The sequence below is a fragment of the Helobdella robusta genome (genome assembly GCF_000326865.2).
Source record: "Helobdella robusta unplaced genomic scaffold HELROscaffold_77, whole genome shotgun sequence".
NCBI lineage: Eukaryota > Metazoa > Annelida > Clitellata > Rhynchobdellida > Glossiphoniidae > Helobdella > Helobdella robusta.
Window position 1 is genome coordinate 29,317 of NW_008705439.1, and position 24,331 is coordinate 53,647.

A 24,331-nucleotide genomic window follows, 5' to 3' on the forward strand; every position below is an offset into this window, starting at 1 on the left:
TTAGTTGGCTGATTGGTGGGTTGTTGTTGCTCTGTAATTGTTGCTGTCTTTGCTGTTGTTGATATATTTGTGGTTGTTGTTGTATTTGTTGATCTAATTATCTAAGTTGTTTGTTTGTTTGCTTAGTTTACGATGACTTTTTATTGAATGCGTTTGGTCGGCTGGCTGGTGTAGGGTTCATCCTATTACTATCGCCATTGTTCTCGTTGTTTATCTTCTGGAAATTTGTTGAATGCCGTTCTAGGAATGGCTGGTTGTTGGCGGAGTTGATTTTTTCATTTTGTTGCTGTTGTTGTTGTTTGTGTTGCTGGTGATGACGGTGGTTGTTAGTGTTGTTGTTGTTGATTTTCTAATTTTATTTATAAAAATATAACTTCCAATATTTGTTATCATCAAATCTTACGGTGATCAAAATTAAAAAAAAAACAAACAACAAAAATCACACAAACGAACAAATACACAAACGAACAAACACACAAACGAACAAAAAAACTAACGAACACACACACCACACACACATACACACCTGCTCAGGTACTCGAAGACGTCCAAATCAACAAATACCTGCAAGAATTTCAGGTATTTCGCGAACGATCAAGCCGAGACACGTACCGAAGTTTAAAGCGTGATATAGCCAACAAGCTGAAACAGCAAAAAGACAGCAACAAACATCACCAACACCACTCGCACACCACTAGTAACGGTCTTGGAGGCCACAAAGCCAGCTGTGCTTCGCTTCTTTTTTTAGCAAGCTCTGGTGGTAGCGTCAGTAGCGGTGGAACTCAAACGCAGCTGCCCACTATTAAAGAGAATTCGTCAAGTAGTCGCGCTAATGTTAACAACATGGATGGGGCAGATGTTAAAGGTTTTTTTAGTTTTCAAATTTTTTAAATTTTTTTTTTTTTGGGTTGGCTTTTGTTGTTTTGTTTTTGTTGTTTCGCTTTTTGGTTTTCCTTTTTTCATTTGAAGTTTTTTTTTAAATGTAGAAAAACATTCACGACCACAACGGCGCGCTTGATAATATTGATATTGACGTAAACAATTGCGATAAAAACGTCAGCACCGACATCGTAATCTTAGCCATTAAAAAAGACGACCAATCATTCCAATTATCTACATTTCTCTCTCAGCATTTGATAGTACAATTACAAACCTCTCCATCACATCATCATCTCCTTTCTCTCTCTCTCTCTCTCTCTCTCTCTTTCTCTCTCTCTCTCTCTCCATCACATCATCATCTCCATCACACCACCGTCTTCTTTAATTTCATTCGATAGGATGCATGAACACAAGCGGAAGTGTCGGACATTTATTTTCCATGGCATCGCGAAAGAAGCATTCCTTCGCGTTCCTCCAATCAGCCAACTTCCGGCGAACGATTACGTGCAATGAAAGCATCCTTCCCACAGCAACAACAACAACAACAAACAACATCATCATCAACCACAACAACAAAAACGCATTATCTTCATCGTCATCTTCCTTCCTTCAAGTCCCAGCAGTTTCTACTCAGCCATCCTCTTCGATGTCTACAACGACCACAACAGCACACTACCTCCATCCATTAAGACGCAACCAATCCATTTCGTTAATCGACCGACAAAGAGTAGTCGCTCCGACGCAATCCGACCTCATACCGACCACCATGATTAGCGGTTACGGTAGCGGTCCCAGCCACTATCCGAATTCAAACGCGTCAATGGTGCACCGTAAATTGGGCGTTGGGGCCTCAATCGACAGCTGCTATCCGGCCCTTTGCGTGGTGAATGAAAACGGAGAAAAGGTCTTTCAAGATGAGGATTTGTTTGATGGATGCTTGCATGTGGTGCAGCAGCAGCAGCAGCAACAACAGCAGCCATTTTCGGGTCTTATGATGAACAGAAATCTCGGTTTTCATTCGTCATCGGCATCTACGAGTGCCCTGGTAGAAAGTGACGAAGTCGATTGCGATCAGTTTGAACATACGACCTCCTCGAGTCAAAATAACAATGGAGACAACAACAAAAACAACATTTTTACCGCTAAAAATAACAATAACAATAATTCTACTAACAACAGCAACAACAGTAACAATAAAATCAATAATAGTAGTAGTAGTAGTAGTAGTAATAATAATAAAACCAATAACAATAATAATAACAATAGCAACGCAACATTTTTGGACATTGAAGAGTTTAACGGCAGAAACAGACGAGTGTCATGTCCGTATGTGCAGTTGGTCAGTGGCAAGTGATGCGTCACTAATTGCCCTGTCCAATCAGAGATGAGATAATTATTATTATTATTATTATTATTGTTGTTGTAGTTGTTTTTGCTGCAGTAGTTGTCGTTGTTTTTTTGACGTTTTGAATAGATAAATGCAGACGTACGTGTCTTTTGTCAGCGTTTTAACTATAGAGAATGAATATTTATATCTGAAAGAAATGACTTTGAAAGGGCGCGCATGCAAGAAGCGGAAATGACGTCATGTTCACGTGACCGGAAATAGTGTCGGGCGTGCGTGATTAAAGAGGCCAGATGCCATGTTTGGACAGTGACCGATTGTGCTGGAATGAAAATTGCTTACTTGCGATCTTTTATGTCTTTGTTGTTGATGATGTCTTTGTTGATGTTGTTGTTGTTGATGATGATGATGTTGTTGTTGTTGATGATGGCGATGATGATGATGTTGTTGTTGTTGATGATGGTGATGATGTTGTTGTTGTTGATGATGATGATGTCTTTGTTGTTGTTGATGATGATGAGGTTGATGTTGTTTTTTGGGGGTTTTTGTTGTTTTTGTGTTTATGTTATTGGACTTTTTGATATGGTTCATCTGTTCCACTGGTTAATGTACTGTTGTCGTGATAATTTCAAGTGTGCGTATTCATGTGTGTGTGTGTGTGTTTGTGTGTGTGTGTATTAAATTGAATTGTATGTATGTATGTATGTTTTTATGTATGTATGTACGTACGTACGGTATGTTGTATACATACAAATATTAATCAATATTAATGGAAAAATTAAACGGATGGATGAACATTACCATAGGAAAATGATGATGGCAAAGTTGCGTGTGCCAGTCCAATCCACTCACTCTCTTTTTTTTTCTCTCTCTCTCTCTTTCTTCTTCTCTCACTTTCTCTCTATTTCTTAATTATTTACGTATGTACAGATATATGGGTTTGCATGTAAGTGTTTAGTTGCATATTAGTAGCTTCAATAGATTTCCTTGTACTAAATCTAAATCACAATTTTCCTATTTGAACTTAAAGATTCAAAAGCTAAAAATAAATAACAATAATTATAAATATTAATAATTATGATAATAACAGTAATTTATTCATAGATTCATATATATGTGTATATCAATATTTATTTATTAATTTTTGATTTAAATGAAATTAATGAGGTTAATTTTGTACAGCCATCCGTTCATGCATATATCTGTCTGTATCCCCAAATCTAACACGCTGTCACTTGATACCAGCCTGGTAATCACAAGGCTAATTATATTTATGGAGAACTTTATATTTTTAGAGTTATTTATTTTCACCCCAACGCTCTCTCCCTCTCTCTTTCTTTCTTTTTCCTTTTCTCTCTCTCTCTCTTTCTCTCGTTCTCTTACTCCATTACTCCATTATATACACATAATGTATTTAATTATATATTTTTATATTGAATATTATTCATAGTGTCGGTCAAATTGATCTTATGGCTGTCATAATTTCAAAGTTGATGAAAATGCTTTACATTCCATTTTTAAATTTGAAAAATGTAAATTTTAATTCCGATTTGGCTGATTTCACAAATTGTTTAATTAATCATTTCATGGTTTTGAATTAATGATGACAAAGAAGACAAGGATGATAATGAATATGATGATGATGACTTGATGATGATGACGACTTGATGATGATGATGAGTATGACGATGATGAAGATAATGACGATGCTTGCTCTGGTAATGATTACGTCATCACATCCAAAAACGTTTTCGTCAAAATAAACACAAAAAAGAAATCTCTGGAACTCTCTACCTTCTTCTCTGACTACCTCTCCCTCACTTACGAATTTCAGAGCGGATCTCAAGACCCATCTGTTTACAAAATTTACTCCGGGGCGCTGTTGAACATTGCAAAAATAGCGATTTATAAACTAATTGATTGATTGAAAAATCGAAACAATGAACCCGGTTTCAAACACAAAGGCCGTCATTCAGATATACTCACTCATTTTACATTTGCTTGATAGCCACAGTTATATGAACTCACACATATGTATATGATCATATCAAAATTTAGTAAAAGAATGACGAATAAAGCGAAATTATTAATGACAATTTTATTTATTTTTATTGAAATTATTAACAAATTATTCCAAAATCATCTTGAAAATGTGATTTTTGAGGCGTGCGTTGTGATGCGTTCGTGGATTTTCGCGTGGAATTTTATACGAATGGAAAAAAAATTTCTTATTGTGTGTTTTCATTCAAACGTTCAAATGTGCAAACTTATAATTATTATTTTCTACATCCAGTCAATTATTTAAATTAAAATTTATATATTAATTAATTAGAATTTTTTATTGATTTGCGTCTTATTTATTTTTAGAAAATAAAATATATCTCTTTTACATACCTCAGAAATCATTGAATTTAACTCAAGCCTTACGGATCATCCATTCTTTAATTCATCTTTGAAATAAAATCATTTATTATTAATACTATTATTATTATAATTTTTATTATTATTATTGTTATTGTTGTTATTATTATTTAATATAATGTTAGTAGTAGTAATAGTGGATAATGAATAGTGTATCAATATTAACTATATACATATACAATGTATATGTATATATATATATGTGTGTGTGTGTGTGTGTGTGCGCGCGCGCGTGTGTGTGTGTACATTAGTCCAAGAATAACCAAGTTATGAATATTACAGCAAATTTTTTTAACGTTATCTAATGTTGTTAATGATTTGCTTAATGTTATGTTATATACATATATGTATATATGTTATATGTTATATATGTGTGTGTGCTTGTTAGTGTGTGTGTGTTTGATTGTGTCTGTGTGTGTTTGTGTACACCGTATATATTTTTATATCGTATGATATATATATATATATATATATATATATATAATATAGTTGGCTATATATTTTATATATAATTTTGTACAAAAATAATTATATTTATTTATAGATGTATTTTTAAAAAAATTTGAAATAAAATTGAAATTTTTCGCGTCAAATAAATACTAGTGCTTCACAAAAGGTCTTGTTCCTATGATGTAATGAAAATTATACAAAATTGGTTTTTTTATATAAAAATTCATTCATTAATTCATTGTTCATACACTCATTCGTTCATTCATTCGTTTGTTCATACATTCATTCGTTGATTCATTCGTTCGTCGTTTGTTGGTTTGTTTCGTTTCTCCACTTCACTTCACTTAATATAAGAGCAGTCGTCATGTTTTCTCTTCCATCCGTCCACCCATCTATCCATCCGTCCATTCATCCATCCATCTATCTACGTTCTTTCTTTTGTTAAACCGTTTGGTCAGTCTTCATTCGTTTATTCATTCATTCTTTCATTCAATGGAATTTCAAGAATTTCTTTTGCGTCATCTATTTCTAATATTCTCACTGCTTCAGTCTCTCTCTCTCTCCCTCTCTCCCTTACTCTCTCTCCCTCTCATTTCTCTTTTTCCTCTTATCTTTTATTCTTTTTTTCATCAATCATATTTTAAAAATACTGGGTTATATAATTATTCTCTCACTGTTTCTCTGATTTTCCATCAAATTTTTTTCCTTCGTTCGTTCTCTCTCTCTTCCTCTTTCTTTCTTTTTCTCTTTCTCTTTCTCTCTCTTTCTCTTTCTTTTATCCATCTTCTTTATTTTTCCATTTCCCTGCTTTCATTTTTCATTCGTTCCAACTTTTTCGTTCAGAAAATAAATATGAAAGATGAATCAAATACATGAAAAAGTGCATCTCCATCCTTTGGAATAGGTAACTAAAAATATTTATAGAAAACGTACTAGCAACAACATGTGAATGTATTTCTCTTTCTCTCTCTCTCTTCTCTTGTTCTTTCTTTTTCCTCTCTCTCTTTTCGATTACTGATCATCATCATCGCTATCATCATCATTAGCATCCTCCTCCTCCTCCTCTTCCTCCTCCTCCTCATCATCATCATTGTCATCGTCATCATTTTTTAGGATTTTATAATTTCATTAATAGCCAGTCAATTAATTATTGTAATTCTACAACTACTACTTCTATAACTACAACAACTACTACTATTAATAATAACAATAATAATATTATGATACCAATGATAATAACAAAAATATCATGTTGTTCACAACTTGCAAACAGTGGTAAGATACACAAACATATATAGATAAAATGAACTCACACACACACACACACACACACAAACAAACAAACATACAAACACATGTACGAACGCACACACGTACAAAGTTATTTTGCAGCATATGATGAACTTTTGCAAGCATCACCCAGCATTTGCTTGAATGAAAGCAAACTTGAATAACTGGGAGTGCAGCAAACAAGTTATTTCAGTTATTTATTATATATATATATTTATGTATGCATGTATGTATGTATGTATGTATGTATGCATGTATGTATGTATGTATGTATGTATGTATGTATGTATGTATGTATGTATGTATGTATGTATGTATGTATGTATGTATGCGTGTATGTATATATATATATATATATATATATATATATATATGTATATATATATATATATATATATTTGTATTTTTGGTGTACACTGTTGTACATACACTATAGTATTAAAAAGTGTTTTTGTACGATTTAAGCATATTATATCTGTAAGCATATTATATCTGTAAGCATAATTTTATTATTTTGGATCATTATTGTCATATATTTCTTCTTTTTTTCTTATACTTTCTCTCTCTCTCTCTCTCTCTCTTTCTCCATCATCATCTTCCTTCATCATCATCTTCATCACCATCACTATCTCTAATTATTTGTAGAGTACTCGTCGTCGTCGTCTTCCTCACAACACATCGTAGTCTCTCCTTTTGTTGTTGTTGATGTTGTTGCGTTGCAAATGAAAAATAATTTCTTGGTTGTTTAAAAATTACAAGAAAAAATTATAGTAATACTAATAATATATAATAATTATAATAATAATTAATATTGTTATCCGTAATTATCCATAATTTCGTTTAAGCTAGAAGTTCTCGTCAGGTATATTTTTCAATATTAAATCATCATCTACCGTTACATATATCAGTAACTAACAATAACAACAACATCATTATTATAATCTACAACAACAACAACAATAATAATAACAATAATAATAGTAATAAGTCTACTGGTCTATCAAATATTGGATAACAGCTACAGCTTTTTGGCTACTTCATAATTTTATAAAAATAATAAAAATCCGTTGGTTTGAATTTGCTAACTGTTGCCGTCCGGTTTCTAAACAATTATAACTTATTTTTCTTCTTGCAACGACAAAAAAATAATTTCGAAAGATGTCAGGACGCGCAGAAGCCGGTGGGGACATGGTCCTGATCAGAGGAAAAGTTAGGAAATTTTTTGGGCACTTTTTATAGATAATTTATATATATATATATGTATACATTTTTGTCATTCTCTTATCTTTTCATCAATTAATCAGTAAGTCAATCAATCGATTGATCAATCAATAGAGCAAAAATTTAAGTTTAGCCATTTATGTAATAAATCAATTTATTTTTAATCGGTCAGTCAATTAATTTATTAATCCGTTAATTAATCAATTAGCTTTAACTAGCTAATCAATCAAACAATTACATTATCCATAAAATGTAGTACACAACTATTTGTTTGTTATTTGAGAATAATTAATCAACCATCTAATTAACCACTAACTAATTAAATCAATTTATCAAACATAACTAACCAATCAAAAACAACTAACTCACCGCTCAATAACCAACCTCTCAACCAGCCAACCAATCAACATTCACTCAACCAAAAAACCGACCATCAAAAATCACTCAACCAACCGACCAATCAACAATTACTTACTCAACCAACTGACCAACCAAAAATTACTCAACCACCCAACCGACCAATAAACAATCACTCATTCCACCAACCAACCAATCAGCTGGCCGCCAAGTACGACATGGCGGCAGAAGCAGAGGTCATTGAATGGTTCCGTCAGATTCTCAACATCAACCTGCCCGATGGTATGATCAACTTTGGAAGGGCTCTATCGGATGGCCAGGCCCTCATCAAGTAATTATAACATTACAATCTAAAATAATAAATAAATATATTATTTATATTATTATATTTTTTATTGTTTGTTATGTTTGGCTTTCTTTTTACTTTTTGTCGCAGTTACCATACTGTTGCTTCCATACCAAAAGACCAATCCACATCTAAACAAATTTCTACACATACAATAACATGACAACAACAACAACAGCTACACAACAAACAACATTTATAAACAAGACAAACAAAAATGCAGTTTGGCAAAAGTTGTCCAGCAGAACTCCGAATACTGCCCGCCACCGGCTGCCAAAATGATCCTGAAACCCAATAAAGGCGATGTTGCTTTCAAACAGGTTACAAATTTCGTCTTGTCTAGGTTCTGTCAGTTTTTTAATTTTTTTAAAATTTATATCATGTGAATTTCTCGAATGTTTCGTTTTGATAATAAATATTCATTATTTGCCTGGAAAAAAAACTGTTATTCTAATATTTTAAACGAAAATTTGTTAAATACATTTCAAATCTTTCAAATAACCAAAATATTATTTAACGCATTGTTATTGTCGTTAGTATGTAATTACATTATTTAAACGCTGTACTACGCTGTCTCAATGAACATTCCGATTAATGGAAAACCCTATCAGATGGAGAACATTCAAAACTTTCTGAACTTTTGCGAAAACTACGGAGTACCTCACACCAACCTTTTTCAGACTGTGGATCTCTTCGAGGGTAGGAACATGCCCCAGGTCCTCGCCTGCATCCAGGGACTGGGCAGTGAGGTGCACTCTACGCTGTTTTTTTCATTACAAAATTTTTCGCTCCTTTGTAAATAAATGAACTAATGTTCATTTTATTTCAATTTTTAATTGCAAATATTCAACTGTTCATTTCAACCATTTAATAATAACTGCACAATTTTGAGGTTATTCGACCTACTACTAAGCAAACCACGTAAACTTACTTTCACTCACCAGTGCCAGCGTAACGGCTTCAAGGGTCCTGTCATTGGTCCCAAGCCAGCCGAGAAAAACCAACGTGGTTGGACAGTGGAACAGTTGAAAAAGGGGCATACGATCATTGGCCTTCAATCAGGGACCAATAGATTTGCCACCCAATCAGGAATGACGATGGGCGGAGTTAGACATGTTGCTGACATCAGAGCAGACGACATGACTAAGGAGGGCCAGGGCGTGATTGGTCTACAGGCTGGTACCAACAAGTTTGCCACCCAATCAGGAATGAGGATTGGATCCGTGCGTCACGTGGCTGATATCAGAACTGACGACATGACGAAGGAGGGCCACGGGGTAATCGGGCTGCAAGCAGGAACCAACAAGTGATTAGATGGATTTACAATTTCAATTGTCACGCTTTGTCACTTTTAATGTAATTATAGATGGTAAGCATTCACGTCAGAAATACAAATTTTAATTTTCTTACTTGATTAAATTTGAATAGGTACGCTTCTCAGTCTGGCATGACGATGGGCGGAGTGAGACACGCAGCAGACATCAGAGCAGACGACATGACGAAAGAGGGCCACGGCGTGATTGGTCTGCAGGCCGGTACTAACAAATACGCCACCCAATCAGGAATGAGGATTGGAGGAGTTCGTCACGTGGCTGACATCAGGGCAGACGACATGACAAAAGAAGGACAGGGCGTTATTGGTCTTCAGATGGGTACCAACAAATTCGCTAGCCAATCAGGTACTTGTACGATAATGCAGCGTGATTTGAAATGGCCCATGTTAACTTAACAACTCTCTTAAACTAATCAATTGTCGTGTGAAGACGAACAATTTCTTTTCAGGCATGACGTTCGGTGGCGTTCGTCACGTGGCCGACATTAGAGCAGATGACGTCACGAAAGAAGGATCGTCTGTGATTGGTCTGCAGATGGGCAGCAACAAGTTTGCCAGTCAAACAGGAATGAGTTTTGGGGCAGTTCGTCATGTTGGTAAGTTGATGGATGGTTGAAAAACTTTTAAAATTCAAGTTATTCAAAACAATAGATGCAAAATTTGTTGTAATTAAACTTGGCAGCTGACATCAGAGCAGATGACCTATCAAAAGATGGCTCCTCCGTGATTGGCTTGCAGATGGGAACTAACAAATTCGCCAACCAGAAGGGCATCAGTTTCGGGGCCGTTCGTCACGTCAGCGACATCAAGGCAAATTTTTTTTATTTCTGTTTTTTGAAGAAGTTTGAAAAAATAAACATTATTTCATTTGTTTTTTAATTTTTAATTAATTACTACGTCAGTCAGTAGATGAAACAAATTGATTCTCAACTAAAATGGATTCCATAAACGTCCGTTGAGAATAATAATTTTTGCATTAATCAATCGCAAATTAAATCAATCATTAGTTCAAACGAATTACCGTGATTATGTCTAAAATAAAATTGTACCAGGTGAACGAGCTATCGAAAGAAGGTGCGGGAGTGATAGGATTGCAGGCGGGATCAAACAAGGGAGCCAGTCAGACGGGAATGTCATTCGGAGGTGTCCGTCACGGTGGGGACATCAGAGTGGACGAACTTTCAAAGGAAGGAGCATCGGCGGTCAACTTGCAGTACGGAAACCCGTACGGTGCCAACCAGAGCGGCATGTCCTTCGGAGGTAGGAGGGACATCGGTGGCTACTCACAGCCGCAGCATGACTCCAACAACTACTACAACAACGACCAGCCGTATGGAGATAACGGTTATTACGGTCAATCCGATCCTAACAGCGGATACTACAACCAACAGCCACAAAGTTACTACAACCAAGAACCACAGAATTATTACAATCAAGAGTCCAGTTACTAACGATAGTATAGAATTGTTACTAGTGTTGATGTTAGCATTGTTTAATCGAGAGGATGTTTTATAATTAATTAGATAGCTACTACGAGTATGGACTATCCTGATAGCTTGGTGATATATAATTAATTAACTAATTAATTAAAATTTCTAATCATATCAAATTTATTAACCATTAATTAATCTATAGTTCAATTTATCTATATTAATATATGCGTACGTTCAACAGAGCCAATCACTTAATGTCTGTTCTGTGTTTTTCACGTTGTTTTGTAACCATTTTGTTTTATTACAAGAATAGGAATTCACTTATAATTTTCTATTTTAGGCCTTCGAAATAAATGATTTTTAACGAAAAAAATTGGATTTTAATTCAAAAACACAGTTATCTTTAATGAACAATTAATAGAGATTGATGATAACGCAATTAATTTGAAGAGTCTTTATAGGAAATCCTTCTATTATTAACCATCTAATGATACAAAATTATTCCAAATTAATTACACCAACATAATAAGATAAACATTACGCCAGTAAACTAATGTATACGTAATGTAATGTGTATGTATAATTGATTACTAATATGTAACGTAATTACTATTCAATGATGTGATTAATAATTGTATTGGTTACGTCAGAAACCTAATTAGTCACATTTGAATAGAAATTAAACTGTTAAAAAAGTATGTAAAACTTAAAATAGAATGTCCAAATGGCAATAACTTATTGAGAACAGAACAACATTCGAAGCTACAGCATTGAGTCATATTAAAGCAATTAGTTCATCAGGAATAATAGTTATTAACGACACCTTTCGGAGAAATGTAGTAGTACATTGAAAGACAGATACATATATACATACACATACCTATATGTATATATACGCGCGCGCGCACACACACACACACACACACACTCACACACACACTTACTACAAAACACACAGACAAACACACAGACAAACACACTCGTATACACACACGCACTCACATGCACACGCACATAAAAATATATTGTATATTTACAATCATTTTAGTCGGCGTTAATAATACGCTCGGAAAACAGCAAAGCAAATTGACAAAAACAATAAATACATACAAAAAATATGAAAAATACATACGGAGAAATATAGTTTATGTTTAGGTAAAAAGAAAAATTAGACAAATATACGGAGAAAATAGATACATCCGAAAAATGTAGCCAATGTAAAATGTAACAATCCCTTGACTGGCTGGTTGGTTGATTGGTTGGAGTTAAACGAAATAAATAAAAACATGATGACGCGTGTGTGTGTGCATGCGTGTGTGTGTGTGCGTGTGCTGTATACATCAAATAAGACAAAATAGGAATGATATATCGTGATAAAAACATAATTTTGACGTAATGAAATTGAAGTGTTCTGGCTAGTAAGAAAAAATTTAAATAGATATTCTTGGAATTCGCCATCCTACAAAAAGTATATAAAATTTTTCAAAAGAAGCACACAAGGAAAACAATTCACATAAATATAATATACACAGATATATATGGATACAAACACACACACACACACACACACACACATGTACACGCGCGCACACACTAAATGATATATTAGATGTAGATATTTTCACAAAACTCAAGAAATTATCCGAAAGAAGGTAACAAAATAAATAATAGAACCAAAAATATACGTGAATACGAATATAGGAAGTCATGATTATGATGATCATTTAAAATAATATTGATGACGAAATGTAACATAATAACGACAAAGATTATAAATAATAGAGAGATTTCTGAAAAATATAACTAAAATAAAATACCTCTGCCAAATTGTCAAAAAAAAAGCTAAATCTAATTTTAAAAAAATTGAAAAACTAAATAAGGTATACGAGATGAATATGTACATGCGCAAACATAGATCGTATCTAGGTATGCGTGTTCATGTCTGAGTGCGTGTGTGTGTGTGTTGTGTGTGTGTGCGTGTGTGTGTATGTAAAATCACAAATAAAATCACCCTAAAAAAACGAACAAAACAAATAATACCAACAATTCATTGCCAACAAATCATAACATATAACATCCATTCAAACTGATGTTCTACAGTTTGTTAGTATCAACATTACATTTCGTTGGTATCAACTTCGAGTATCATGATACCTTTCGTTGGTATCAACTTCGGGTATGACGTTACATTTTGTTGGCCTCAATTTCCGGTATCTTGTATTCCTCCTCCGAATCACTCTCCAGCCTTCTCAGCTCCTCTTCATTCAGCAAACTTTTTTCTTGCATCTTACCTTTCACGAAATTTTTCACTAAACTGGCCGGCTTATTCTTATTGGCTAGCCTCCTGTTTGATTGGTGTGCGGCCTCCAGATGGGAATACGAATGCTGATTCCGTTTCCGTCTCTTCAGATAGTAAGTCACGCAGATTAGGATGGAGATTGGGATGATCAAGAAGCCCAGGAGTATAAGGGACACTGTAGTGATGTTGTACCTGAGTGGGTCATCAAAAAAATTAGTAGACATCTCTTTACTGATCAGGTGGCGATGGTAGGTTGGAAGTTCCTTCACAGACTTTTGGTTCAACTCAAACTTTTCACCTGACAAATCCTCAAATTTGTATACATAGCCCGGTTTGCCCACATAAGCCACAAAAACATTTCTCCCATCATGGCTGACGGCAATGTCGTGAGTGGAGCCCTGTGGAGATGTGACATTTGGCAAACTCCATTTTGACAGAATGATTTCACTGTCTTTATCAACTACAGCAACATGCAAGTCGTAAATGTACGAGAAGTTTACAAGGTTTCCATTCAAGCAAAATAACTTATCACTGTGCTGATTGTAAGCCACTGAAAAAAGTTCTGGAATAAAATCATCAGATGTTATCTTCTTCTTAAAATCTCCGGCTACTGAGTAGATGTACAAGCTATGGCTCGATCTGCTGGCTACAAAAATCGTCCCAGTTTGAGTATCCATTGAGATACTGTGTGGCAGATAATACGTGTTTTCGTCCTCTCCAACCCTCCATACCTTCAAAAAATTACCGAATCGATCGAATGCAATCACCCGCGAATTGCAGTAGCCATCACTTACGTACACCTCACCGGTTGGGGCCACTACGACATCAGTTGGTTTGCAAAAGTGAACGTTATCGAGTCCAGGAATGAATTTCTCACCTAATATTAAGGAGGGTGATGCTTGTGGGTTGTCTTCAAGAGTTGTAGGGAACTTGAAGACATTGTGCATGGCTACATCAGTCAGCCATATTGCTCCCTCGTGATCAACAAATATTCCGTGGGGCATGTAAAAGATATTCTTTCCAAACATTTTAACAACCTCGCCAGATGATATATTAACTTTTAGAATGGTGTTATCTTCAATTGGTGGCTGATCTCTGCCGGTGTATATGAAGTTCTCATCAAAAGAGTTAGACATCCATTTAGTGCTACCCCTGTGGAACAAATACATAAAGCCAAATCGATCAGTTGCCAGGCCAGTGACCTCACCAAGCTCCATGCCATTCGTTAACATTGGCCAGTTTGAAGCAGGTTTCAATGAAATGTTTAATTGGGCCTCAGTAGATATGTTGCTTTGGACGTGGTGGTGGTGATGTTTGTGACCTTCACCTACATCTTCTAAATCAGGATTGGGTGGTAGTTCTTCTAAGGCGAAACCTGGTACATCTCTAGAAATATCTGTATATTCATCTTTATCACAAAAATTAACTTCACCAGAATCAGATGAATTTTTATAGTACATAAGATAAAAATTACACATCTCATCATTGTGTGTGGAGCCAATGTTCACATCGACATCATAATGTTCTGAATTATAAACACATTTGGCAGCAATAAAATCTCCATTTTCTATGACCAATTCTTTATCATTTGTGGGCCAGAAAGCCTGGGGCCACTGTGGATTGCCCTTGCCAATCAACTTCCACCCAGAGCTCTTCTTAACATAAGCACTAATCACTCTGCCGAGCATGTGAGCGTGAACTCTGAATGCAATGGGGTACATAGTGGCCTGTAAATTATACCTGCAGGACACATTTCCAATCGTTAACTTTGTATGAGCTGGAATTTTGAGAAAATTTTTGAGCATGAGTAATACAGCAGCTGTGTATGGTTGTGGATCTGTAGTGAAGGTTAATTTCAAACTTGATTGATCACTCGTGTTGACAATTGTTTTGTAGTGCACTTGGTAACGTAGGAAGTCGATGCCATCAGTTGCTAGTTTGAAGCCGACACCTTTTGGTAAATTTGTAGGTGGAGCATTTCTACCCCAGGCAAAATAAATTCTTTCTAAAAAACATCCACCAAGACATTCAAATGCCTTTGAACTTCGAGCTTTTCCAGAACATGCAAATAACAACATGTGGTGGACGTTAGGATTATCCGGTTTGGCTTCAAATCCAGTCAAAAAATGTTTTGATTTAATGGAGAAATCATAATCAATGCATAAATATTTATCTTCCTTGTCTGTGGTTACATTGGGCATTTGTATTGTGTGGACCCAACTGGTTGGTTGTGAGCCATCATCAGGTGTCGATGATGAAGTCAGTGGAGAAGCAATAATTAGGAGCAGAATAAAAATGGTAAATGTTAAAATGAAACATATGTTCTTGCAGCCGTAATTGAAAAACAGACCAATGGCCATTATCATGATTTTAATTTCAAATGTTCAACTTTTTGTATATAATCAATTGAGGGTTAAAAAATTAAAAATACGATTACAAAATTCATTTAACATTTTATAATTTGAATAATTTCAAAATAATGCAAAACAGGAACGAATTTTCCGACGTAAACATTACTTTTAAAACAAAATTTACTTTTAAAATGGTGATTTTTCTGCAAACTATAGAGCTGTAGAATGGAATTTATTTAATTCAATTTTAACATTAATATGAAGATTCCAGTTAATTTTAATTTTGAAAAAATAAATAAATAAATTTTTTAAAATGTAAACAATTTAAAAAATTTTAATTCAAAATTTTTAACTATGCTTTAACTATATTGACAAACATAAATTTTTTAATATCTTAAAACATTCAATAACCTGATTGAAAAGAATTTGTGTAAAAGTTAATTGAAACTAAATTTAAAAAGCGGCAATTCAATTTGTTCAATATAAATAAATATTAATAATATTTCTTCTAATTTATAACTTTTATTACATAATGTCATTTAGTATAACTCCGTTCAAGTTTTACAATCGAAAAATTTTACGTCCGATTACGAACGATTGTGTTGTTGAAGTCTCAAGCAAGGATCATGAAAATGCCAGTACTATGCCTCCCTCTGCTTCTGCTAGGAAACGCTCATTTTCCGTCAGTCCGGATGTCAAGAAAAAATTGAAACTGCCTGAAAACAACGCTGACGCTGATTTAAATTGTTTTAGTTATTGTTTTAATGATAATGATGTTTGCCTACATAGCGTTCCTAAAGTTAAAAAGAGATGTGCCTATTCCAGGACTGGCCGTCTATTCCAAGGTTCCATCATCAACAAGTTGAATGCTGCGTCAACAACAAATTCATCAAAAAATAGGAAATGTGACTCCAGTTTCGACAAAGGTACATACTTGCTTTAATTTAATTTAATTAAACTTTTATTAATTAGTAAATAAAATTAAATTAATTAAAGAAAGTTTTATATATATTGTAGATAAAGTTACTTGCATTATTTTTTTTGAATCACTTTAACAATGAATATTTCGATTAATAATTTTGACTACAAATTGATAGGTGCTGTTGACAAAAGTTGCAAGGTAAAATGCAGACAAATGGCTCTAGTTAGTTAATAGTATTGCTTAAATTAAATTTTAATTAAACCCAATTAACTTTGAATTCATTTTATTTAAACAGAAGATCTTAAATATTTAGAGAACTAAATCATCCTGTCATTTTAATCACATGGATATGAACTGAGATATACATTAACTTTTTCGTTTCACCACTATTTATTTGACTGATACTTTTTAAAATATAATTTAATTAGGATTTTGGTCAGAAACTCAAAGAGCCCAAGCAGTGTTCAGTTTGTGGGTTGACCTACAATGAAATACAGCCTTCAGATGATCTCTTCCATACCAAATTTCATAAAAATTTCTTATCAGCTCTAAAGTTTAATGTTTGTTTACTGCTTTTTTTGAATTTTTATTCAAAAATGTTTAATATTTTTTAAAAATGGAAATTCATCCAATAATTAATTTTTTCATGCTATATTCAGATTAATGTTAAAAATATTTTCATATTGTTTTTTTATTTTAAATAGTTCTCTCTATATATACACACACAGGTCACATCAAGGCATAGAATTGTACAAAACCTACCAGATGGTGAAATAATTGTGATGGTTCTTGAGTCTGATAAATCTTCAATGTTAAAAGTGACCATTGATTTATTTTTACATTTTTTTTTAATATTTCTTTTTTCATTTGTCTGTATATTAATCATTTTTTTGCCATGTTACCCTGAGTTTTTATTGTTCAAATTTTTTCAATTGATTAAAATTAATAAATAAATTTAATTTTATTAATTTCTATAATTTTCCTCATCTATTTATTCATTATTCATTTGGCTTTTTCAGGTTGAGCAAATTAGAAAACATGTGGATGTTGATTTGGGCTTTGTACTTAATGAACAATCCAATAACCCTTTCAAGGTGTGTTACTGTTGAATGTGTACAGGCTGTTCAAAATATACACACATCTTAACAGTAATATATAATATCTTATAAATACAACACAGTCTTGCTGTATTAGGTTAAACATCCTGTATTTATTTATAACGCTGTTTCTTTGTGTATTTACATCTACATTCCGTTTGAACATTTTTAGTAGTGTTAATAATTCAGTATTTTGTGTAAGATAGTTAGACATTTTTAGCAGATTTTGTATTAAATTCTCATCTAACTATCATCCTAAATAAAATGTACTGTTTTATCTTTTGAATTTACTTTGAAAATATAAAACTTTGAAAAAATTGTGTATTCTTTTAACCACTCAAGCTGAATGTGAATAATGTGAATGGGCGAATTAAAGCTGAATAATGGTAATTGAGATAAATAAATTTATGGTTTATATAGATGAAAAGATTTTTTTTTATAGATGAAAAGATTTATTTCGCTTTTTAAACTCATTTAAATCCAATGTGTCTTTTGTTTTGCATGCATTTACAGTCATTCCTGTACATAAGGAACAACCATGTGGTAGGCTTCTGCCAGGTTCAAGCCATCCAATTCGTTAGTTTTTTTATTTTAACTTAGAACTATTTTACCTCAAATGAATTTATTTCTCTCAGGTCAGCACCATGAATATGTATGTACATTTTTAATTTGTGTTCTTATATCTGCAATCATGGGCGTAGCCAGTCATTTTTTAATTTTTTTCAATCAGGGATTCAGAATGGTTGACTCTCCAAAAGACGAGCTACAACAGGTAAACAGAAACATTAGCAACAGTAATAGCAATAACACTAACAACAATAATGATGTCACTAGCATTAAGAATGACACTAACAATGATAGCAAGCACAATGGCAGTGTTTATGATGACAGCAGAAATGTTCACAATCAGCAACCTTATTGCTGCAGCACAATATCTGAACCTGTGAGATGCGGCATTAGCAGGATATGGGTCTCAAAATCTGACAGAAGGAAAGGTGTGGCCACCAGATTGCTCAATTCAGTTAGGTTAGTGATATCCTCAAGTCAGGAATGCATTAGGTTGGGTCCAGCCAATATAATAAATTTTATAAACGTCTTAATGTTTTTTAATTGAAATTTTCTACTTGATCTATTAGTCATTGATTTAATGTTTACTAGAAATTTATGTTTTTTTACATAATTGTGTGATTTGTCTCAGAAACTTACTATGTTATGTAGTTGAACATATTTTTGATTTACACAGTTCAAAAGATCTAAACCATGATAGTGTTCAATACCTAAGCATTTTAATATACATAATTTTCTTTTTTATTTCAGAGGGCACTTTTCATTGGGCAACCCACTAACAAAACAGCAGATTGCATTTTCTCATCCGACCCCAGATGGCATCTGCTTGGCCACCGCCTACACTGGCTCTCCACACTTTCTTGTCTACAGAAACTGAGTGCTGAACTAATATTTTTTAATGTTGCTCTTGTTATGTTCGTCATTTATAGTTAATAATTTTGTTTATTCATTACTTTACTCATCCAACAGTTCTTACATTTATTTTTGGCATTTGTGAAAAATTTTTTATAAAAGTTGTAATAAACTATCTAAAAAAAAATTATCGAAAATTTGAAGCTGTCCTTATAATTTCTTTCAAATTCGTTGAGTTAGTTTTTTCACAGGCAATGAGAGCTCTAGTGAGTGAAAGAGTTTTCAAAACATCTTGACCTTTGACCCAGATCCATCCATTTTCTCCAATTGTTATTTCATATTGGAATGTGTTGCTTAGGGTTTTCAGGATCTTGTCATTGGCTGATAATAATCTGAAATGATGAATGTGAGAACTGATCAAATCAAAATCACATTATTTTTATCATTTATAGTCATTAAACTTTGAATGGTGAATGGAATTTTGAAAAAAAAATATCTCCAACCTTCTGGCATAGCTGACAGAGAGTCTTATCATGTTGCCTCCATTGCTTATAACACCCATTCCTCCACTCTTTCCTGTGCTGTCAATGCAGACGAGTTCAGGCTCAAAACAATTATCTCCAATTGAAATTCTACCATACACTAAATCACCTACCTGAATTAGGTTTAAAAAAATTCTTGTCAAAATATAGTATATACAACCCACATATTGACAATATTCTATAAATTCAACCGAATGTTTGATGTTAATATGTTTGTAGTTATTTTTTCGATTATTCGACAAGTCTTGAACTATATTCTTTTTAACTTCTAATTCTCGAGAGAGATGGAGCAGTTGCTGCTCGAGATCTTGTTCGAATGTTAGATTAGATTAAGTCAGTTGGTCGCAGAACTTCAAGTAAACTCATATATATATATATATATATATATATATATATATATATATATATATATATATGAGTTGAAATGTTGCGTTAACAACAGTCTGTTACCAAAAAATATATATATATATATATATGTTGGTAATAGACACAGCATGTGATTTTCATCAATAATTGCATTTCTGACAGTAATCCAATATTATATATATATATAATATTTATATATATATATATTATTAATTATACTACCATATTACTTAAATTTTAATTATTAAGCAAAAGTTCAAACCAACTTCTATGTTGGGTCTGTTCTTTTTGGATGACCCTTCAAACGAAAGGTAACACAAGACGGCCAGATCATGTGACCCAATGTCCACTTTGTAGTTGCCACCTGGTTTTGATGTTACCACACCCAACACGCGATCACCCTCTGCTTGAACGTACTATTTAAATTTGGTGCATGGAATTAGAAAAAGAGAGACAAATTTTGTCTAAATAAAACCAGTTATTTCAATGTTCTTTAAATTAAAAAATAATTATAATAATTATAATTGAAATTATAATTGAAATTTAAAAAACCGATTATGATCTTTCTAACTCGTTTTTGTCTGGAATCGACCCAGTAAAGCGCCGGTTTGTTTTCCCTTAAGATTCCGGGTATGGTAGCGTAGATTATGTCATTTTTTCCACGCAATCCGGGACCAAGCAAGCAAACTCCGGACTGATCAACACATGCTATATCACCGGGCATCACAAAATCGCCTACTTTGGCAGCCATGTTTGTTTACAAAGACAAAATAATTTTGCTTAACGCAATGTAAATGGCATGGCTACCTTCCGATGTCTTTTGTTTTTAATTTGATTTTCCTCCGAAGTAGCAAAAATCTTTTTAATAATTTTATGATAAAATGGACGTAAAACGGTTGCCAGAACTTGAGACGGTGGAGAAATTACATCTGTCCATTGACTGCAAACAAAAGGCGGTCAGAGCTGTTCGGTTCAATTGTTGGTACTAAAATGAAAATCCCTAAACATTTTTTTAAAGTTTTTTTTTAAATGTTTAAATTAAAACTTTAAAACTTAAAATGAAGCATTAATTGAAAATCAATTGTTCATTTCAACATTCTCTACTTACCACCACACCTACTACAGCTGATGGTGAATATTGCCTAACATGTGGATCTGACAGAACAATAAAACTCTGGAACCCCCACAAAAATATCGCCCTGAAAACTTATGTCGGCCATGGCAATGAAGTTCTCGATGCCCAGAGCACGTGTGATAATGCACAGATCTGTTCTGGGGGTCTTGACAAGTCTGTAATACTGTGGGATGTGGCCACAGGAAAGATGTTGAGAAAGTTTAGAGGGCATGCTGGTAAATAATTATGATAATTAATTACACATACTTCTAAAAATCGTTTAGATGTATGTAAATCAGCAATCATAATGAATAATGCATATTTTAAAATCTGAAACATATCTTTAATTTAATATGTACATACTTTATTTATTGAGTTCAGCCTTCTTAAAACTCAATGACATTTGTCTGTCCTCCTACAATATTAGTTTTTATACTCCATGTTACTGTTTTTCATTTAAAATTCTAGAACATAAATGTTATTTTTGCCCATCAGCAAAAGTTGATTGTGTCAGTTTCAATGAGGATGGTGCTGTCATAATGTCAGGCTCTCTTGATGGCTCTGTACAGATCTGGGACACCAAAAGTAGAAAGCTTGAACCCATACAAGTTACATTTATTTCATGTATAGCTTAGAAATTATTTCTAAAGAATTATTTTAAAATTTTATATATTCTATATTATAATTATTAACTGAGTAAATAAAACTTTGGTTAAGAATGTTCTACTGTTGAGTTTTATGTTTTATATCAAAAATTTATTTTTATCCATTGCCTCACGCACATGTTTCTAACAGACATTGGATGAATCAAAAGATGGCATTTCCTCAATACTTGGTACAGATCATGAGATCTTCACTGCCTCCACAGACAAACATTTGAGGAGATATGACCTCAGGTGTGGCCAGATGACCTCTGACTTTCTAGGAGGTACAATATTGATAGTTTATTTACAAGTTTATCTTTTTTGGTTATCCTTCAAATAAATAAATAAATAGTTATAATATATATATATAACTATATATATATATATATATATATATATATATATATATATATATAGTTTGTACTATTAAATTAATTTATTCATCACATATTCTAATTATTTTTATTCTGACTTCTTATCAAGTTACCTCAAACTAAATTTTTGTTACTTTTCACTAACCTAAAGTTTTGATAAACTAATTTTAGCCCCAGTGATGTGTGTAAGTCTGACAATGGATGGCCAGTGCATATTAACAAATACATCAGATAGTACTCTGAGGTTACTTGATAAGAAGTCGGGAGAACTTTTAAACGAGTTTGTAGCATTTAAATTTACTTTTAAATTTTTATTATTTTCAAATGTTTGCATGAGATAAATTGATGAATAAATAATTTTTAATTTCTCAAAGGTACAAAGGCCACACAAGCGTCGGCTACAAAATCGACAGTGCAGTCAGTAGTGATGACAAGCAGGTCCTAACTGGTTCAGAAGATGGTTTGATATATATCTGGGATCTTATTAAGGTTCAATACCTGATAGAATTTTCTTTTTATTGCACGTCTAAAAGAAATTTAACCAGTTTATAATTTTTGTATTCTCAGACCGACGTGATAGGTCGATTGGATCACGGTAAAGGAAAAACGTTAGTTCATTCCTTAAGTTACCATCCTACAAAACCAATCCTGCTGACTGCTTGTGGTTCTGACATCTTCCTATGGAAAACAAGACATGCTGCTATTTCTTAATTCTACAATTGTTTCATTTTAGTATCGTTATTTAGTTATTTTTATCGTAATTTTTGATTGTAGTGCTTGAAGTTTCACGATTTGATACATTGGACATGGATGCCGTTGACGTGTATATCTTATTACGTCTTCGATGAATGTGTTGTGTGTTTATACGAACATTTATACAAAATAAAATTGTCAAACGAATATGTGTACCTTTTTGGAAGTGTAATTAAGTATTGAAGTTTTCAATAAAGTTAACGCTTTTAAACGGGCACTTGATTTACTTATTTAATCTTTGGCCAACGATAATACGGGTTAGACATTTTTGTTGCTATGATTTAAATTCCCTTTAATTTTAAATGATTTCACGCCGTCATATGTTAAATTTTAGTTTGAGAATTTTATTTAGTAATAAGATCGTTGTTTTTGCGCCAACAATAAAAGGTTTTAATAAGAGATATTTCTTAATTTCCTATGGTTTATTTAATTAATTTCATAAATTAAATTGTAAAATAAAATCAAAATGCAAATGTTAGTAAATGTACTTACCTTGAGTTTCTTACTTTGTTTTGTTTATATAACTTTAGTAATTAGTTCAGTTTAGTAATTAGTTAGAAAACAAATTTACTTTAAAAAAATAATGAACCAAATATTCATTTATTAAATTTTAAACACAACAGCCATGTCCGACGGTGGCGTGTTAAGACCAGGGGAAGATGGAAAAAGTCTGCCAAAAGATGAATGGAAGAAACGTCTGAAACCCATGGAATACTGTGTCTGCAGGGAAAGTGACACTGAACGAGTTAATTCATTCTCTAAAACTTATTTTCATATTTTTATTTTATATCTATTATCATTTCATTTGATAAAATATATTATTATTATTATTAACGGGGTTTAAAGTGGTTCAGAAGACTATGGTCTGTGTAAGAACCACTACTAATTAGATCTCCTAATATCCTATCTGTCCGAGTTTGGCTTTGAAGCTGTTGAGTGAATTCGCAGAGGCTGCATCATCGCTTAGCTCGTTCCAAGCGTTGACCACTCTACTGCTGAAGAATCTGCTCTTTATTTTTCCATCCGAGTTTTTGAAAATCTTAAATCTGTGTCCTCGTAGTTTATCACTGTTTACTAGTCTGAAAAATCTAGAGTATGGAGTTGTTTCCCTATTCGTGATCAATTTATATGTTTGGATTAGATCTGCTCTACATCTTCTTTTTTCCAATGATGTCAAGTCGCATTTTTTCAATCTCTCATCGTATTCCATTTTTCCGATTCCTCTAATCATTCTTGTGGCTCTACGCTGTACTTTTTCCAAAACTTCCTTATCTTTCTGCATATATGGGCTCCATGCTTGAACACAGTACTCCTGATGAGGTCTGACCAGGGTTTTATACAGTTTCAGTATAATATGCTTCTCTCTGCTGACCAT

The 24,331-nt window shown here is 33.1% G+C and overlaps 7 protein-coding genes across 7 annotated transcripts in view; 5 read left to right on the forward strand and 2 right to left on the reverse strand.

Annotated features, from left to right (window-relative positions):
• The window catches only part of HELRODRAFT_181871 (hypothetical protein), a gene marked incomplete at both ends in the record, with an annotated part of 4,800 nt that extends 652 nt beyond the window's left edge, over positions 1-4,148 (forward strand). Inside the window, 3 exons of the mRNA XM_009031658.1 lie at positions 535-865; positions 1,278-2,218; positions 3,999-4,148. Of these exons, the coding sequence (XP_009029906.1) occupies positions 535-865; positions 1,278-2,218; positions 3,999-4,148 (1,422 nt within the window). The remainder of the gene's footprint in view (positions 1-534; positions 866-1,277; positions 2,219-3,998) is intronic.
• A 2,693-nt stretch (positions 4,149-6,841) lies between these two features.
• HELRODRAFT_186180 (hypothetical protein) lies at positions 6,842-11,467 on the forward strand. The gene is made up of 9 exons (XM_009031659.1): positions 6,842-7,594; positions 8,164-8,294; positions 8,533-8,629; positions 8,921-9,058; positions 9,254-9,615; positions 9,738-9,988; positions 10,092-10,238; positions 10,325-10,452; positions 10,695-11,467. The coding sequence occupies exons 1-9, from the start codon at positions 7,544-7,546 to the stop codon at positions 11,091-11,093; spliced, it is 1,704 nt and encodes a 567-aa protein (XP_009029907.1). The 5' UTR covers positions 6,842-7,543; the 3' UTR covers positions 11,094-11,467.
• A 2,449-nt stretch (positions 11,468-13,916) lies between these two features.
• Positions 13,917-15,734, reverse strand: HELRODRAFT_90150 (hypothetical protein; the record flags this gene model as incomplete). Its single annotated transcript, XM_009031648.1, has 1 exon — positions 13,917-15,734. A coding segment is annotated over one exon (1,818 nt), but the record flags the coding sequence as incomplete, so codon positions are not given.
• Positions 15,735-16,257: 523 nt separating this feature from the next.
• On the forward strand, positions 16,258-19,188 carry HELRODRAFT_181874 (hypothetical protein; the record flags this gene model as incomplete). Its single annotated transcript, XM_009031660.1, has 7 exons — positions 16,258-16,651; positions 16,823-16,869; positions 17,076-17,207; positions 17,376-17,465; positions 17,667-17,741; positions 18,475-18,770; positions 19,062-19,188. The coding sequence occupies 7 exons, from the start codon at positions 16,258-16,260 to the stop codon at positions 19,186-19,188; spliced, it is 1,161 nt and encodes a 386-aa protein (XP_009029908.1).
• Positions 19,189-19,350: 162 nt separating this feature from the next.
• On the reverse strand, positions 19,351-20,822 carry HELRODRAFT_90168 (hypothetical protein; the record flags this gene model as incomplete). The annotated part of the gene is made up of 4 exons (XM_009031649.1): positions 19,351-19,555; positions 19,667-19,818; positions 20,338-20,487; positions 20,643-20,822. The coding sequence occupies 4 exons, from the start codon at positions 20,820-20,822 to the stop codon at positions 19,351-19,353; spliced, it is 687 nt and encodes a 228-aa protein (XP_009029897.1).
• Positions 20,823-20,952: 130 nt separating this feature from the next.
• HELRODRAFT_90106 (hypothetical protein) lies at positions 20,953-22,914 on the forward strand (the record flags this gene model as incomplete). Its single annotated transcript, XM_009031641.1, has 7 exons — positions 20,953-21,049; positions 21,197-21,421; positions 21,681-21,793; positions 21,981-22,113; positions 22,375-22,483; positions 22,578-22,692; positions 22,771-22,914. 7 exons carry the CDS (start codon positions 20,953-20,955, stop codon positions 22,912-22,914), a joined length of 936 nt encoding a protein of 311 aa, XP_009029889.1.
• A 667-nt stretch (positions 22,915-23,581) lies between these two features.
• HELRODRAFT_90179 (hypothetical protein) overlaps positions 23,582-24,331 on the forward strand; it is a gene marked incomplete at both ends in the record, with an annotated part of 2,442 nt that continues 1,692 nt past the window's right edge. The window contains one exon of the mRNA XM_009031650.1: positions 23,582-23,701. Coding sequence (XP_009029898.1) covers positions 23,582-23,701 — 120 coding nt within the window. The remainder of the gene's footprint in view (positions 23,702-24,331) is intronic.

What these genes read in the sequence shown, in the direction of transcription:
- HELRODRAFT_186180 (XM_009031659.1), top strand. Translation starts at nt 7,544, where the DNA reads ATGTCAGGACGCGCAGAAGCCGGTGGGGACATGGTCCTGATCAGAGGA. An exon ending in GCGATGTTGCTTTCAAACAG is followed by an intron (nt 8,630 to 8,920) that starts GTTACAAATTTC and finishes AAACCCTATCAG; the next exon opens with ATGGAGAACATTCAAAACTT. An exon ending in TCCAGGGACTGGGCAGTGAG is followed by an intron (nt 9,059 to 9,253) that starts GTGCACTCTACG and finishes TTCACTCACCAG; the next exon opens with TGCCAGCGTAACGGCTTCAA.